Source organism: Mirounga leonina, unplaced genomic scaffold (genome assembly GCF_011800145.1).
Source record: "Mirounga leonina isolate KUSES-001 unplaced genomic scaffold, KU_Mleo_1.0 Mir_91, whole genome shotgun sequence".
Lineage (NCBI taxonomy): Eukaryota > Metazoa > Chordata > Mammalia > Carnivora > Phocidae > Mirounga > Mirounga leonina.
In genome coordinates this window covers 38220440-38236331 of record NW_023270839.1, presented here as the reverse complement: position 1 = coordinate 38236331, position 15892 = coordinate 38220440, and the positions used below count along the sequence as shown (strand labels likewise).

Genomic DNA, 15892 nt, shown 5'->3' with positions numbered 1-15892 from the left:
CGGGAAGCCTGCTTCTCCCTCTCCCACTCCCCCTGCTTGTGTTCCCTCTCTCACTGTGTCTCTCTCTGTCAAATAAATAAATAAAATCTTTAAAAAAAAAAGAAGCTTCCATGGGGAAAAGGAAAGGGGCCTCAGGTTACCCTATTTGAGCTGAACTTGCAGTGACTTCGGCTTTACGAACATGTGTTAATCCTTACTAGAACCCTGCAAGCAAGATTCTCCAGCAATCCCAATACACAGATTTAAAAGCTGAGGTTTGGAGAGGGGTGACTGGCTCTCAGTCAGAGGAGAGACAGAAACTAGGACTCTATTGTCCCCCACACTAAACCATCAGCTCAGGGCAAACAGGACCTGCTGGCAATTCAGGCTTATCAGAAATAATAAAAGCAAAGCCCTGGGGTTTAAGTGGTGCTGGGTTTTTTTTTTTTTTTTTTTAAGATTTTATTTATTTATTTGACAGAGACAGCGAGAGAGGGAACACAAGCAGGGGGAGTGGGAGAGGGAGAAGCAGGCTTGCCGAGGAGCAGGGAGCCCGATGCGGGGCTCGATCCCAGGACCCCGGGATCATGACCTGAGCCGAAGGCAGACGCTTAAGGACTGAGCCACCCAGGCGTCCCTAAGTGGTGCTGTTTTAAATAAACATGTTTCCCCCTGGAAGCCTAAGCGTTTTTTTCAACACCGTTTGCAGTAGTGGGAAAATAAAATCCCCGCAAGGCCTCTTTCCAGAGTCCAGAGCTATGGGGGGTAAACTGGAAAATCACCCAGAGGAAGTGGGGTCCTCCTGTTCCCCTGCAGCTGACAGCCTGAGGGGGCTGGCTCTCCCCCCACACAGGGGTGAGGGATTGTGCCAGGCCGGGCCTCAGTGCCAACACCCACCTGCTTCTGGGCCCAGCGCTGGCCCAACAAGGGGCCGGGGACAGCAAGTGAGGCCTCCAGCAGGCCCTGGAGGGGTTGGGATGGGGTGGGTTGCCGCTTGCCCCACCCCAGGTTCTGCCTGGAGAAATTTCAGCCCCTCCGGCTCTCACCTGGCGATCATCTCTGGCTTGGGACCCTGGCTCCTGCTGGGAGTAGGTTGGCGTGGGGGCGCTGCAGCTCCCGTTTCATGCTCAGAGTAACCTGTGAGGCCTCTACAGCCACCCACATCCCTAGTTCTCTGATCTTTCCTGCTCCCCTTTCCCCCTTACTCACTCTGCTCCCGCCACACTGCTCTCCTGGCCCCCAGCTCGCAGGCCAGGCCCCTGCTCTGCAGCCCTTGCACGAGCTATCATTCCCTGCGCGTGCACTATTTTCCTGCCAGATGCCGCTCGGCTCCCTGCCTCACTTCACGTGGCGAGGCTCACACTGGTCAGCCCTTTTTAGGTCGCTTTCCCCCTCCCCAAGCCTTCCCCAGCAATTGCCAGTTATCCCTTACCTGGTGCTCCCCATCCCCCGCCCCCACCGTAGCCTTATTAGCTTCTTAGATACCAAGTATTTACTGTCTCTTCTCCTACTAGAGAAAAAATTGTAATTTCTCTTTTTTCCTTGCCGGTTCCCCAATATTGGGCAACAGGTGAGTATGGGTCCAGATCCGCTTTCTCAGACAAGAAACACCTGGCCTCAGGTGACTTAAGGGCCCAGGTCCCAGCTGGTGCTGGGCGGAGCTGGAGCGTGAGCATGGCCCACCAGCCCGCTGTGCTCCCTGCCTTCCCCTCTTACCCAAGTTTTCACCGCGTACCTGGGACCAGGAAGCTGCTGCGGGGCCGGGAGCCTATACTTTGGCGGCTAAAGGTGGGACATCAGTGACTAAAGCTCTGCAACTGAGGTCCAGGTGTGTGCCCACGTTGAGCAAATCCAGCAGGTAAAAATTTAACTTTGTATGCGCCTCTAGTGGTTTCATTATCAAAGGACTTAACCAGGGCTGCTGCTTTTGTTTTCAAGTCTTTACTTAGGGTTTTCCAGATGCTTTCTAATGTCTTTGTGATGCGAGAACGGTATAAAATTAGGATAACTATGTGGTTTATGTTCAGAATCATATCGACCAGCGAATTTTCTAGAATCGTGTGTGTGGGCAGGCCCGAGCGCCGAGCGAAGGCGCGGACGGCAGGGGCCGCGGTGGCGGGCTGGGGGGGCTCGCTCCGGCTGTGCGCCCCGGCTCTCCCCCTCCTCCCGCCCGCTGCTGCAGCGGGCGGCTACGCTCGCGGGGAGCCTGGGCCACGCACGGCCGCGGGGCGAGCTTGCGGCGCTCGTTCGGCCGCCCGGGTCGTCCCGCCCCGTCCCCACGGCGCCTGCGCCCGCGCTCTACCGGGTGGCCACGCCTGCCCGTGGGGGTTATTTCGGCCCCCGACGGCGGTCGCAGTCCCAGGGGATGGTGTGGGCCTCTCCCCTGCTGCGGACAGCGAGTGGCGGAGGGCCCGGGGCGGAAAGGCGTCGGGTTGGATGCTGGCGTTCAGTGAGGGCTAGCCGGGTGTTTTCCCAGCATCCGGCTAATCTCGCACTCCGGTGCGTAAAACCGTAATGTGAGGTAGGCATTAGTGTCCCCGTTTTGCAGACAAGGACACTGAGGCTCAGAGATGTGGCGACAGTCTGGGAGGTGGAGGGGCTGGGGTTGGAAGCCAGGTCGCTCTTTCCGCCCGGGGCCCTTGGCTGGGTGTCGTGCCCCGGCGTGGTCGGCCTAGCGCGGCAGCAGCTTGCGAGCGACCGTGCCGGGCGCGCTCGGGAGCTGGTCCGGGATCATGGCTGCGCTGTGCTCGGCCCGCAGCGCCAGGCGCGGGCACGCGGCGCGCAGGCGGCGCAGGCCGGCGGCGCTCACGTTGCGGCAGAAGTCCACGTGCAGCGTCTGCAGCGCGCGCCCGTGCGCCGCCACGGCAGCCAGCGTGCGGTTGGTGACGCGCGCGCAGTTCTCCAGGCGCAGCGCGCGCAGGCGCGGGCAGCAGCGCAGCAGGCACGCCAGGCAGTCGTCGGTGACGTGGCCGCAGCCTGAAAGCGTGACGGACGCCAGGTTGGGGCACCTGCGGAGAGATGGCGGTGGCCCCAGGTCGGGGCCCACGGCGGGTACGGTTGGCGCCCGCCCCGCGCCCCGCCCCTCCCGGGAGCAGCCCCCGGCCCGGTAGCTCCCTGACCGCCCTGGGACTCACGGCGTGACTCCGTGTATTGTGGGCAAGGAAGTGAACCGGGCTCAGCCCGTTGAAGGAACTGGCCTGCGATGACGCGGCCTGGATCAGAACCAGGTTTCTGTCCCCTCTCCCCTACTCTTTCTGCCTCTGCACTCCACCAGACCTTAATCTGCGTGGCCTCTTAGCTTCCTGAGCCGCCGCTGGTCCTGCTGTGGGCAGGGGGGGATGCAGGGTCCAGGAGGACAACTCTAGGTGTTTTTGGCTCTCTCCAGGCCTGTTGCTTTGGGGGGTGGGGGTGCGGGAAAAGATGCATGGTGACCACTCCAGTCTGGCTTCAAGCTGAGGCCCTGATGCTCCTGGCAGGACGGTCAGTCAGGTGGGAGCAAGGGTTTCCTATGGGGTGGCTTAGGGACAGGCACTGTTGAACCCTTGAGGCTGGGGTCGGGGCATAGCTCTGAGTATGCCTGGCTCTGGGTTCTAGACCCCTGGTTTGTGCTCAGTAAACTGGGACAGTTCTTGCATGCCCACTGGGATGCCAGCCTGGAAGAGGTCTAGAACCGGGTCTGAGGTGTACAGTCAGGGCCACTCATACCAAAAGTTTGGAGGCTCCTCTGCCCCAACCTTACCAGCGTTTGCTGGAGAAAAAGATCTTGAGCAAAGTTAGATTTGGCTTATTTCCGTGTGACCTTGGCTGAGTCACTCACTTGAGCTTCACTTTCCCTCTGTGTGTATGGGTGCACAGCAGGGAGGGAATAATGCCTACCAGTCGGCTTGTAGTGAAGATCAAGATTTGGGGTGTAAATGGCCCTGCACAGGGCCTTCTGCAGGCAATTGTAACTCAGTTTTCCTGGGAGCACACAGGATCAGACTGCTTGCAGTCAAGAAGGACCTGTCTTGGGCGCCTGGGTGGCTCAGTTGGTTGGGCGACTGCCTTCGGCTCAGGTCATGATCCTGGAGTCCCGGGATCGAGTCCCGCATCGGGCTCCCAGCTGAGCAGGGAGTCTGCTTCTCCCTCTGACCCTCCCCCCTCTCATGTGCTCTCTCTCAAATAAATAAATAAAATCTTAAAAAAAAAAAAAAAAAAAAAAAGAAGGACCTGTCTTGTGGGCAGGGGTCTTGGCTCCCAGTAGCCAGAGGAAGCTGGGGTCTTGACGGGGGCTTTCCCTTTCCCCATCAGCTTTCCCCTTAACCCCTTCACTGCACCTGCCTGGGCTAGCCCGGCTCCCTCGTGCCTGGGGAAGGGGCACATTTCACACACTGAGCCCATTCCATCTTCCCAAGTCCCAAGTTCTTAAGGCTTCTTCAGTCTTCATATCAAACCCTCTGCACCCTGTTTTGTGAATAAGGAAACTGGCCCAGAGGGCTCAGGTAATTTGCCTGTGACTTATTTGCTCTCTGACCCAGGACAAATGTCTGAACTGTGCTAGTCCTCATTTGACAAGTGGGAGAAATTGTTAGCTCTAGGGTGATGATGACGATTAGGTGTTTAAGCCCCAAAGGTGTTGAGTGGTCCCTTTTGTTCTAAGAACCTTTAGCATAATCCTGATGTAGGAACAAACCAGAGAAAGAGCCGACTCCTTGCCCGCCATCCTCAGCTGTCTCTCGCTGCCAAGAGCGGATCGCTGAAGAACCAGATCTCATGGGTGTTCTCAGTACCTACTGTGTCATTTAATCCTCTTAGCCTGAGAGATGGGTGATTTATCCCATTTTCAGATAAAGAAATTAGGTTGGATTTAAATAACTGGTCTGGGATCCCATGGTTGGACAGTAGCAGACCTGGGAGACTCAGCACAGAACCCTTACCACCAAGCCCTTTGTTCTTTTTGTGACACTGGGGCCCCTTGCTGCACCCAGATGGTGACATGAGAGGGCCACTCCACACTTGCTGATGTGGGAAATTAAATTCTCTCGCGGCAGGAATGGAACAACTTCAGAGCAGGCCTGCCCCTCCCACATACATCACTCCAGTCTGATTTCTGTGCCTTGTTAAACCCACCAAAATGGCCTCATCCCTGCAGGGCCCAACCAAGTCCATCTTGTTTTCTTCTGACTGCCTTAAAAAAAAAAAAAAAAAAAAAAAAAAGGGCAAGGCGGGGCCACCACTCTTTCCTTCCATGCCCGTCACAGGGCCGGCAAACAGCAGCTGTTAAACCTGGGTGGCAGCAAACTGGCTGAGCCTCGTTTGTTAGTAACCAAGAGGTGCTTCTCCTCAAAGGCAGGACGGGAGCGGTCAGTTGAGGCTCAGCGAGAGGCTGGCAGCCGAAGTCTGCTTGCATGGGCTGCCCCAGGCAGGAGGCTGGGACCATGGGGGGGCGCCTGTGGCTTAGCCTCTCTCTGCGGGGTAGAGTTGACCGATCAAATACAGGATGTATTTGGGATGTACTTGCGCCAAAAAATTATTTTGTCTATTCAAAATTCCAATTTAACTGGATGTCTTGAATTTTTATTTTCTAAAATCTGGCAATCCTAGACTGTAGATCACATGACCTCTCAAAACTTTGATTGGCTCGTCTGAAAAATTCAGTGAGATAAGTAATATTCTAATGAGGAAACCATTCTTCAATATCACCACCCCTCCTCCTCTAGTCTGGCTTGGTTCAGCTAACCCAGAGCACCCTAGCTGTCCGTCCCTAGCTGCGTTCCACAGGCCCTGGAGTTTGTTTGCGAGGGGGAGAGCGGAGGGGTAAGCTGATGGCTGAATCTAGGAACCTTTCCCAGGGCCTGACCTTGAAAATCCAGGCCCAGCCAGGCCGCCTTGACGGCTGCTAGGGAGGACAGGTGCCCGAAGGACAGCGACAGCTGAAGCCCAGTCTTCTGTTTGCAGCAGCAGCAGCTCCAGGGCCTGGGAGGCTAAGAGGAGGAAGATCCCCCCCCCCGCCCCCACTCCCATGACTGTATGCCTTCTCTAGGGACTGTGCTGTGGACAGGCCTGGATGGTCTGCCTTGGGCCTAGTTGAGGCTCCCCAAGCTGGAGGCATCTTGGTCTTGTAATTTGCTCTTCCCCGACCCCCCTCCAAGCCTCCTAGGGCTGTGGGAGCCAGACACGCCCCCCACCCCCCGCAAAGCCCGTGCGTGGCTCAGGAGGTGGCCTACCTGTCGCACACCTGGAGGAGGAAATCATTGACCAGGCTCTCGTGGCGGCTGCAGATGCTCTTCTGGAAGGCGCTCTTGAGCCAGTCCTCAATGCTGCACACCTGCACGCGGCTGGAGTACCAGCAGATGGAGAGGCTCCTGAGGGCCGGGCTCAGGAGGAAGTTGTCCTTCTTGAGCTCTAGGAGGGATCGAAAATGCAGCAGGGGCCAGAGTGCGGGGTCCTCAAACACGTCCTGGAGCTGGGGGCAGGTCCTGGCCAGGTTCTTCCTGCTGTCCTTGTCCAGGAAGGAGAAGAGGTGCAGCAGGCACTCCCGGTTGAGCTGGGTGATGTGCATGGTGTGCACCCAGGGACCTGACCTTCCTCCTCCTCCTCCTCCTCCTCCTCCTCCTCCTCCTCCCTGGCTCTGGGCTGGTGGACATATATGGTTGAGGAATGGTGTTTATTTTTGGCTAACAACTGGTGCTGAAGCTCTGAGAACAGGGCGGGGGGAGCCAGGATCCAGACATACGTGCGGCAGTCTGTGGTTCGGCTCAAGTTCAGAGAAATTGAAAATCCTGGCAGAAAAGCAGCCTATTGAAGTTAAATAGCTTCCTTAAAAGGGATTTCTTTCCCTTTTTAGCTGACAGTGGTGCTTAGCAGAGAGCTCTTTTGGCTTTTCCCAAGGCATTTTCATTGGAGGTGGCCGGCCAGACCACCTGTCTGGGCCTGCAGTCTGCTCACTGAGAGGGACCCTGATTATAAATGGGATCTGTTTCCATTCTCGAATATGTATGTGTGAGTCTTCTGCTCCACTCCTAATAGGAGTTATTTATAAAGAGCGAAGGGTGACAGTTTTGTGTTCAAAGCTGTAAGCTGAAGCCGGGGTAAGGCCCCTTTCCCTGTGATCTTCACTCAGTGGTGATGGTTTGCGTGCTTGGCCCAACTACCTTCAGACCCTGCTGCCCTGTGCCAGGCAAAGGGATTTCCTCGGCCTCCCAGCTGGCTCTGTTTTTACCGAGTTGTTGCATAAAGATTTATCTTAAGTAGCTTAGCTCTCCAAGGTTCTTCTGTGTGTATGTGCGTACCATGTTAAGCTTAAGTTTACTTGGCTTTACATCTTAACATTTTCCCAATTACGTGCCCTGTTGTATCTCGTTTGTATTTCCCAAAATGTCAGGATGGATGCGGGAGCTCTTAGTACAAAACTGCTTGAAACAGTTTTAGGTTAAAGTGTTTGAGTCTCAGCTTGCCCTTTAAGCCAGCCAGACACCACCGTCTTTGTGAAAGCCTTCGTTCGGTCTGCTCCCTGGGAGGGATGGTAGCCTAGGCAGGCTGCCTGGAGGTCTCCCTCTTTTAAGTTCTCCTTTCCTGAAGTAACAGATTTCTCACCTCGTGGATCGTTTTTCTAACCCTGCTTCCCTCCCAGGCCCACCCCAGATCCTACTGTGATTGTGCTGCTGTGAACTGGCAGCTGTGTGTGCTGGTTCGGGGGGTGCTGACAGGAAGGGCTGCACTGTCTGCAGCAGGGAGGCAGGGGACACCACCCGAGTGGTCGCCTTTGTTCATTCTCCCATTTGTTGGGATCGGAAGGAAAGGAATACTTTGCGTGCAGTTGTGTGGAGTCAGGCGGATGAGGCAGCTGTGTTGGACCCTCTTCTGGAACTAAGGCTTGGTCGTTCCTGGTGCAGCTTTGCCTTCAAAAGCACAGCGCAGCTCAGGAAAGAGCAGCCATTCTCGCCAACTCCGAGACCCCAGGCTCCGCGTCCTGGTGCTTGGTTACCCCAGCAGTGCCAAGGGAAGGGGTGTCTTGTCTCAACATCCCCCAAGAACCAGCTAAAGGATGCAGTTCTTAGGCAAAGGGTAACTCGCTACTCTAATACCGAGGGCTAATTATGTCAGTGGTGCGCCGCGGCTGACCGCTGCCGGCCCTCTCTGGCTCTCGCTGCGCTCACCCAAAGGGCGCACCGACAAGGCCGCCTTACCTCCACTCTTCCTCGCAAATCCTGTCCGAGCCCGTACTCTTCAGTGTGCTGACCTCTGGAAACGGACCGTTCTTTCGGCTTCGTAAAAGGCTGGCCACTGGGCCGCCCTCGTGGCCCGTCGAGGCTCCCCCACGGAGCCGTGCGTGCTGCCGGCGGGGTGGGGAGCACCCAGGACGCGGGGAGGGTCTGGGCCGCCAGGGTGGCGTGGACAGCACAGCTGCGGCACGGCTCCCTGGCCCCGCCGCCGCCGCCGCCGCGCAGCGCCTCCCCAGCTGCCAGGCGGCAGCTGCCGCGAGGAGCGGGCTGGACGGGACCTGGAGGCAAAACCATTTGCCTCTGTTTCCAGACTGAGAGGAGCAGGCAAATAACAGAAAAACGATGTGTGGCGGCAGAGGGCGGTTTTCCTGTTTGCAGGGGACGACGGGGGCAGAGAGGTCGTATATAGGAGCGTACTGAAAAGCCGAGACTTTATTTTTTAACAGTGGCACTTACTTGCATGCCTTACTTTAAAAGGGGACCAATGTCCTTTGCTCAGGGCCCCAGAGCCGGTCCCTCAGGGCGGGGTCTAGCTCTGCAGGAGGCAAGCGGGCCTCGTCTTACAGGACGAGGCGGCAGAGGGGAGGCAGGACGCTGCCGCTGGCCTCCGTGTGCCCGGGCCGCGGCTCCAGCACCTCTGCGCAGGCGCGAGCGCAGCCCCCCCTGCCCGCTCCCTGCCGCCGCCGCCGCCCGGCCCTCCGGCCGCCTCAGCCCTGCCGCCTCCCCTCCGGCGGCCCCGCGTGGGGCGGGCGCCGGCCGACCGGGCCGTCCCCTGAGCAGGTACCCCGACTTTCACGTGGCTCCCCTGAAAGCAGTTCAGAAATAATAGTCAAGAGGAAAGCGACCAGAACTTTAATGATACTTTTATCCATAAAAGAGTTCAGGTTGGTGAAGCAGAAAAGGGTTGTGATTACAACGTAAATGAAATCAGTCACTTGCACCGTTAATCCTCTCGCATCATACAAACTAGGCTTTCGTGGCGAGTGAGTACATGAGACGCAGCACTGCAGGGGGGCGGTGTTGGGGTCTGGATCCACGGTGCTCAGAGCCGGGGGAGGCGTCACACCAGCGAGGCGAGCCGGAGACCTTGCCCGACAGCACCCCCCCCGCCCCGCGGGCACGTTCCTGTGGCTGCACCCGTGTCCTGGGCCCCACGCCCCGGCCGCAGGAACAGACTGCTCCTGAGCCTTTTCAGGGCCCAAGTGACGAGGCCACGTCAGCAACAGGGTGTGTGAGGGAGTTGAGGGGACGCTGGGGCCTGAGGTGGAAGAAATAAATCTAAATAAACTTATGTACACTAAACCATTGAAAGAGGTTTGGCTTTTAAGAAATAAATATGTCCCCAACCCCAGAAACCAAGCTGCTGGGTAGGTTCACTTAACCAGGGCCTGTACACTTCACCGGTTGAATTCTATGACGTATGTCATCACTAGACACTGAGTAGAATACAGTGGATAAGCAAAGGTTTCTCCACCATGGAGAGAGATTTGTGTTGCCACAAACTGTTTCCATCACCCATCTGTGTGGGAGGACTTCTGAGGAAGTGTTCTTGTTCCAGGGAGCCATGGGGCAGAGCGAGGCACCGCCTCGGCCGCGGCCTCTGCGGGACACGCCACACGCGCAGAGCGCCCGGCGAGCGGAAAGCCCTGAAGAGCACGCGGAGATCAGCTTTTTAAAATAGGTGTGATAAGGCTACACAGTTAAATTTTTTAAATACAAACAGGCACACTTACATCACTGGCGTTCAAATGCGCAATTCAAAGGGATCCAGTCACTTTTCCAAAGGAGCCTTCATAATGTCACTCAAAACATTTCTGCTTCGATAAAATCAAGCAATAGAACCACTCCAGAAATTCAAAGAGGAGATGTGTCCGTCTCTCAAGCCAACAGCGCTGCCTGTCTGAGGACCACTTTCCCCAACAAAGCGGTCTGGCTGTCACAAAGTTGCTTTTGGTATAAAAAGACCGTTTTTCTCCACCAATATGCACACTGCCCAAGGCTATAATGCTGCAGTCCTCCAGTGGGCCCCCTCGGAGAGACAAAGGAAGTGCAAATGTTAGAAGTCCCAGCTGTATGCCTTCTAAGTAAAAAAGGCTGGATTCACAGGAGATACCGAACAGATCAAAGAAGAGGCACATTCCACGTTCAATTGTATGTGGTGTTAATGTATTAATATAGATCAAATTATGTGCAACTTTCACTTTTGTAGATCAAAAGGTTAAATACCAAAATCTCTTATGGTTCAACCTCATGCAATTTAGCACTGTCAACTATTTTACATACATGTTTCCCTCTTAATTAGCTTCTGGACTCCGTGTCTAAGTTGTAAGACCGAACCACGACAGCGAAGCTCTCTTCTCCGGAGTGAAAACGCAGACCAGCACCGTCCAAAAGCCCTGCACACTGATGGCACGGCCCTAGGCCTAAACATTCTCTGCCACAAGCGGCTGCTGAGCCCTTGGAATGTAGCTAGTGGTACTGAAGAACTGGGTTTTAAACTTAATTTTCATTAAAACTTCAATAACCACATGTGACCAGTGACTGCCATACCATATAGTACAGGTTTAGCCATGACCGCAGTTTGTTCCAGGCCATGTTCAAGTGTTTAACAGCAGCTGATTTCTGCCCTGAGAAAAATACAGGATTTATCTAGCGAATATTAAAATGGAAATGGAGCCACATCTGCTCCTGCAATTTCAAATATCTGACCCAGGAGGACAGCCATCAGATTATTCATGCACTTAAAAACAAACTTGGCTTTTTTAATAGGAGAAACAAGATTACCAAAAATTTTGGCTGACTGGCTTAATATGAAAGACATTCTGCCCCTTCTAACAACTTGTAGAGGACAGAAAAGAAACTGACTGGAATAAGAGACGCGCTGACAGCAGTGCACGGCCCTATGCTAGAGCCTACTGGGGAGTGTGTGTTCTCGCTCGCTCGCTCGCTCTCCCTCCCTCTCTCCAATCTGCAAGTACTGCCACCCCCACCCCATCAACAGACTGGCCTGGACTGCTTGCAGAATCACAGTTACCTTCCTTAGATGGAATTCTGGTTCCAGATTTCAATTTGAGTTCAATCTTAATAGTGCTTGTACCTATTTTTCTTGAAAACAATTTTGAAACAAAGACTACTAAACTCAAGAACAGAAACTATTCAAAGTGAGATATTTTCAGTTTGCTCTGCTATCAGGATAGGCCAGTGAGAGTTGTTAAAAACCAAAGTAGCAAGACTCAGATTTCCTTCTATAGAAGCAGACCCCATAGTGTTACCTGAAGTGCAGGTGAAGGTCAGAATCCACTCTGGAGGTCGGCATCTCGACCTCAGATGGCCAAGCAAGAAATAAGACAGAAGTGGCCATGTAGTTATTCCCAGCATGATAGCCAGTGGGGGAACTAGATGCCGGTTTGAAAGGCAAACAGAAGCTATGGTTTCCTCTCCCTGGATAACCTCTACACCGTGTAGCGGAGTCTGAGATTTTTAAACACTCAATGTGTTTGGTCGTCTTTGGACTTTTCTGTACTCCTAGCTCCATGAGCACAAACACACAAGCAAAAAATATCCCCAGAACAAAACAGAAAAACTCAAAAGGAGTAACTCTTGAATTTGCAGTGCAGGCACGACTGAACCAACACATTTATTTAGTTAGTGCTGATGAACAGCAGCCTGGAGAGCCACCCAGAGCAGCAGTTACCTGGCCTGCTTAATGATGCCCTCCCACTTCTCTTTTACAATCAGAAGGAACGATTACTGAGCAGCGAAATCCTGTGGGCCACAAATGATGTGCACACATGATCCTGGGGGGTGGATTTCCAGTCAACCTGGTCTCCGTGACCGCTGTGAAGGGCAGCAGACCGTTAGGCTCTCTTCACAATCCGGAACACCTCTTGCTTGCAGCATGCGAGAGTAACAAAGCATTGATGTAAATGTGCCTCAAAGTGAGAACTGGAAACAGTAATATAAAAAAAGTCAAACAGAACTAAGTTCTTGAAACTACATATAAAAACTGAATTATTACAACTAAAGCAGCAAATCAAAATATCTGCTGAGGTTTTCTGGTAGAACTAAAAAAACAAATTAGTTGGTGCCCATGTTCAATACGTCACTACCACTGACAAAATAAAACTAAACCCAAAATAGGAAATTGAAAAGTGCATAATGAAATTAAATCTTGGATCAAGTATTTACGGAAAATTGGAAATGTTTGTCCGGTATAGTTGACAAATAATGATTTAAAGGAGGTATTAAAGTTTATCTGATCCAGCTTTGGCCTGGCGTTCCACATAGAAAAGGATGTAGGCCTTTGCTTTCACAACGGTGTCTTCATCAGTCAGTGTTACAGTACTGTCATTGAAATGGAACCAGCGACCTTCATGAGTTGCATAGGCTGTGTAATGTCCAGAACCGACCCTGTAAGGGAAAGTAAAAAAAAAATGAAAGAAAAGGGCTACAGAAATAACAAAAGGATATGCTCAATCATAGAATTTGTTAGATATATAATAAATTATAAGTACTGTAATAGAGAATACACCCTAGAGACTTGTGGTTTAAGATGGCTGATTGAGCTCAGGTGTTTGTGTTCCTCAAAATCCACTGAAATGACCAGGAATATACTGACATTGGAAATACAGGGAAGAGTGCCATCGAATGACCAGAAACTGAAGATTTTCTACAACACACAAAGCAGTGTTCACACGGCACTGGGTTAATAGAGAAACCCAAGAGCTAAGCACTCTTACCCTAACGAGCATAGGTCAAGGTCTAGGGAAACCTGGACCACTGAAGAACAGATTTCCATCACAGCCTTGGAAAAAACCTGAGCTTGAGAAAGTAATCTGCCTTCAGGGAAGTGCCCTCCCTGTACTGTGGCCTGCAAGCACTTTGCTTTGCTTTGCTTTTTTAAAGATTTTATTTATTTGAGAGCAAGCGTGAGAAGGGGGAGGGTCAGAGGGAGAAGCAGACTCCCCACTGAGCAGGGAGCCCGACGCAGGACTCGATTCCGGGACTCCAGGATCATGACCTGAGCTGAAGGCAGTCGCTTAACCAACTGAGCCAGCCAGGCGCCCCCGCAAGCGCTTTTCTGTCAGCACGACCCAGCCACGCACCCATGGAGCCCTAGAGTCAGCCCTCCCAGCAGGAGAAAAGCCTTCGGTAGAACAGACACCCCACAAGTGCTAGGAAAACCCTTACCATTTACCAATAATGATCAATCTCATCATTTATTATGACTGAATAAACAGCCCCAAACCATCAAAACCCGGGGGGCGGGGGGTGTGGATAGTGTGAAAGAGAAGTTCTGGGAAGAACAAGTAAAGCAATTAACCACTAACATTTAATGCAGAAAACCAAAGAGCTTTAAAATTCTAATACCGATGGTTTCAAAAAGATACTGCAGCCATAAAACAAGAATGTTCCTATTATGAAAGGAAGTTATCAGAAAAATGGATTGCCACAGTATTAAACATTTCACAGAGGAGCTTATCTTCAATTTGGATACAGATGAAATCCAAATTGGTGATTTGGAAAAATAGGCCAGGGCAGTCTTCAGAAACACGGATGGAAATCACTGAACAGTGGTTAAAATGTGTGAAAGAACCGGAAAATTAACTATATAGGAGGTCCCCCCTCATCCTTGGCTTTGCTTTCCAGTTTAGTTACCCACAGTCAGCTGTGGTCCAGAAGATGATCCTCCTTGTAACCTCTCATCAAAAGGTCAACAGAAGCTAACACGACCACAATTACAATTAATATTAAATTATAATTGTAAATTAAACTATCATAGGTACATATGTATAAGAAAAACTAGAGTGTATATATATAGGATTTGGTACTGTCTGCAGTTTCAGGCATCCACTGGGGGTCTTGGAATGTATTCATACAGGTGGGAGGGGGCTGCTGTACGTGTAATATCGGTTCCAAAAAGTAGAGAGGGGGTGGGGAACAAACACTATTTCCAGGAGTGGAAGACACTGATGAAGAGGATCATCATCCACCACCAAGCCAGGAATACATTTACTGTAATTTCTTAAATCCAAAGACAGGATCCTGTAACCGTCCAATGAGGAAAAAACGTTGCCTATAAAGGGATGAGACTCAGACTGGTAGTAGACTTGGCCCTTGTAACTATGAATGATGAAGTCCAGGAAGCAATGTCTACAGAGTTGAGGGAAAACGGTTTTCAACATGGACAGGGTTTTGTCCACATTTGAAGGTAAAATAGTGAATCTCAAGAAATCAGAAGGTATAAACTAATACAAATTTTCAGAAAAACAAAAATTCAATAAAAATGAATCTTTAAAATAGATGACACGAAGTTCCAAATAATTTCCCATTTTTCCCCAATTTAAATGTCATCTGACAAAGGAAACAAAAACTTTGGAGTAAAGACTACTCAGGATTTTGTGGACAAACAGCTTAGGTTCTGAATGCTGAGCTCCAATGAACCCTTCTCCATTTTGCTTTCATGTGCCTTCCCTCCTTCACAACATCCTTTCAAGAATATTCTTTCACACCAAGATGGAAAGAAAACTCTACTTCACTCACTTTAACGTATCCTTTTTTTAGGGAGTTGAGGGGAGAATTATCCAGAGTGGTGTGAAACTGCTGGTCTCCACCGTGCGTTTCCCAAGCACGAGAAGCCACTGACACACTTACCCGGAACCATGGTGCACCACCACAGCGGCAAGGTCGTACAGGCAGTGCTCGGGGCCTCTGTTCTCAGGCTACAGAAAAAGGGAGAAGACATCCCAGGACTGAGTTAGCAGCAGTGCTCAGTGACCTCCTATCTCCTACCTCAGTGTGAAGACTTGATTTGACTGAAGAGCCATCTTTCACCATCTAACAAAAATAACTGATCTTACCTCTAGCAAGTAGCATTTCATGTCCAGGCCTCTCAGGGGAAATTCTACATAGGTATCAACTTTGTTTCTTAAATATGCAGTCCAATGAAATCGTTTCAAATGTAAGCATAGCACCTGGATGAGAGACAAATCAGACAAAGATTATAAATTTACATTTCAATAAAATTAACTACTTGGTACTAATGTCTCGATATTTTAGGTGGCCTATCAGTTTATCTTTGGAACCCTGATGGTACTTTCTTCCACATTGTGATGTTGTGATTTATAATATAACCCCTGAAACTAATATTACAGTGCATGTTAACGAACTGGAATTAAAATAAAAACTAAATATATATAATATATATAAATTATATAAATAAATAGGTCTTTACCCTCTGTCCTAACAGAGCTCCTAAACCCTTAGAATTTCCTAAATGGTAGCCATAAAGGTGTCTTTGTTGTGTTAATGAGGTGACTTTCGGACCACACCTAAGGATAGGGGCTGGTTGGGGGAGGGGGGTGCCACACCCAACCCTGTGATTACGGAGTTGGAACTTTCAGTCTCCCCAGTCTCCCCCCCCCCCACCCCAACTCCAGGGAGGGGAGAGGGGCTGGGAGTTGAACAACTGTCAACAGCCAGTGAGTTACTCAGTCAAGCCTATGTAATGAAGCCGCCATAAAAATCCAAAGTGAGGGGTTTAGAGAGCTTCCAGATGGGGAACCAGAACAGTTCAAGGCCCGTGCCAGGCCCAAACTGCACAATGGCAGAAGCTCCTCTGTTCAGGACTCCGCTCTACCTATCTCCTCATACATGTCTGTAGTCTGTTGGTCAGAAGCATAAAGTAACAAGTGACTGGCTTCTGAAGC

The 15892-nt window shown here is 51.6% G+C and overlaps 2 protein-coding genes across 7 annotated transcripts in view; both read right to left on the bottom strand.

The window, feature by feature from the left end:
• Nucleotides 1-1904: 1904 nt before the first annotated feature.
• FBXL22 (F-box and leucine rich repeat protein 22) lies at nt 1905-8397 on the bottom strand. Of its 2 annotated transcripts, XM_034994081.1 has the most exons (3): nt 8148-8397; nt 6186-6740; nt 1905-2987 (listed from the first exon to the last, which is right to left on the bottom strand). In XM_034994081.1, the coding sequence occupies exons 2-3, from the start codon at nt 6518-6520 to the stop codon at nt 2651-2653; spliced, it is 672 nt and encodes a 223-aa protein (XP_034849972.1). In that variant the 5' UTR covers nt 6521-6740; nt 8148-8397; the 3' UTR covers nt 1905-2650. The 2 variants fall into 2 exon arrangements, with proteins under 2 accessions (XP_034849972.1, XP_034849971.1); XM_034994080.1 differs by lacking the exon at nt 8148-8397 and having other exon boundaries at nt 6186-8090.
• A 623-nt stretch (nt 8398-9020) lies between these two features.
• The window catches only part of USP3 (ubiquitin specific peptidase 3), a 109724-nt gene continuing 102852 nt past the window's right edge, over nt 9021-15892 (bottom strand). For all 5 annotated transcript variants that reach the window (XM_034994077.1, XM_034994078.1, XM_034994075.1 and 2 more), the window contains 3 exons: nt 15044-15157; nt 14838-14905; nt 9021-12593 (listed from right to left, as the gene is read on the bottom strand). In XM_034994077.1, the coding sequence (XP_034849968.1) occupies nt 12428-12593; nt 14838-14905; nt 15044-15157 (348 nt within the window). In that variant the 3' untranslated portion in view covers nt 9021-12427. The remainder of the gene's footprint in view (nt 12594-14837; nt 14906-15043; nt 15158-15892) is intronic.

Coding starts and splice junctions, on each gene's coding strand:
- FBXL22 (XM_034994081.1), bottom strand. CDS start 6,520: ATGCACATCACCCAGCTCAACCGGGAGTGCCTGCTGCACCTCTTCTCC. Junction 2,988..6,185: donor CTCCTCCAGGTGTGCGACAG/GTAGGCCACCTC, acceptor ATCTCTCCGCAG/GTGCCCCAACCTGGCGTCCG.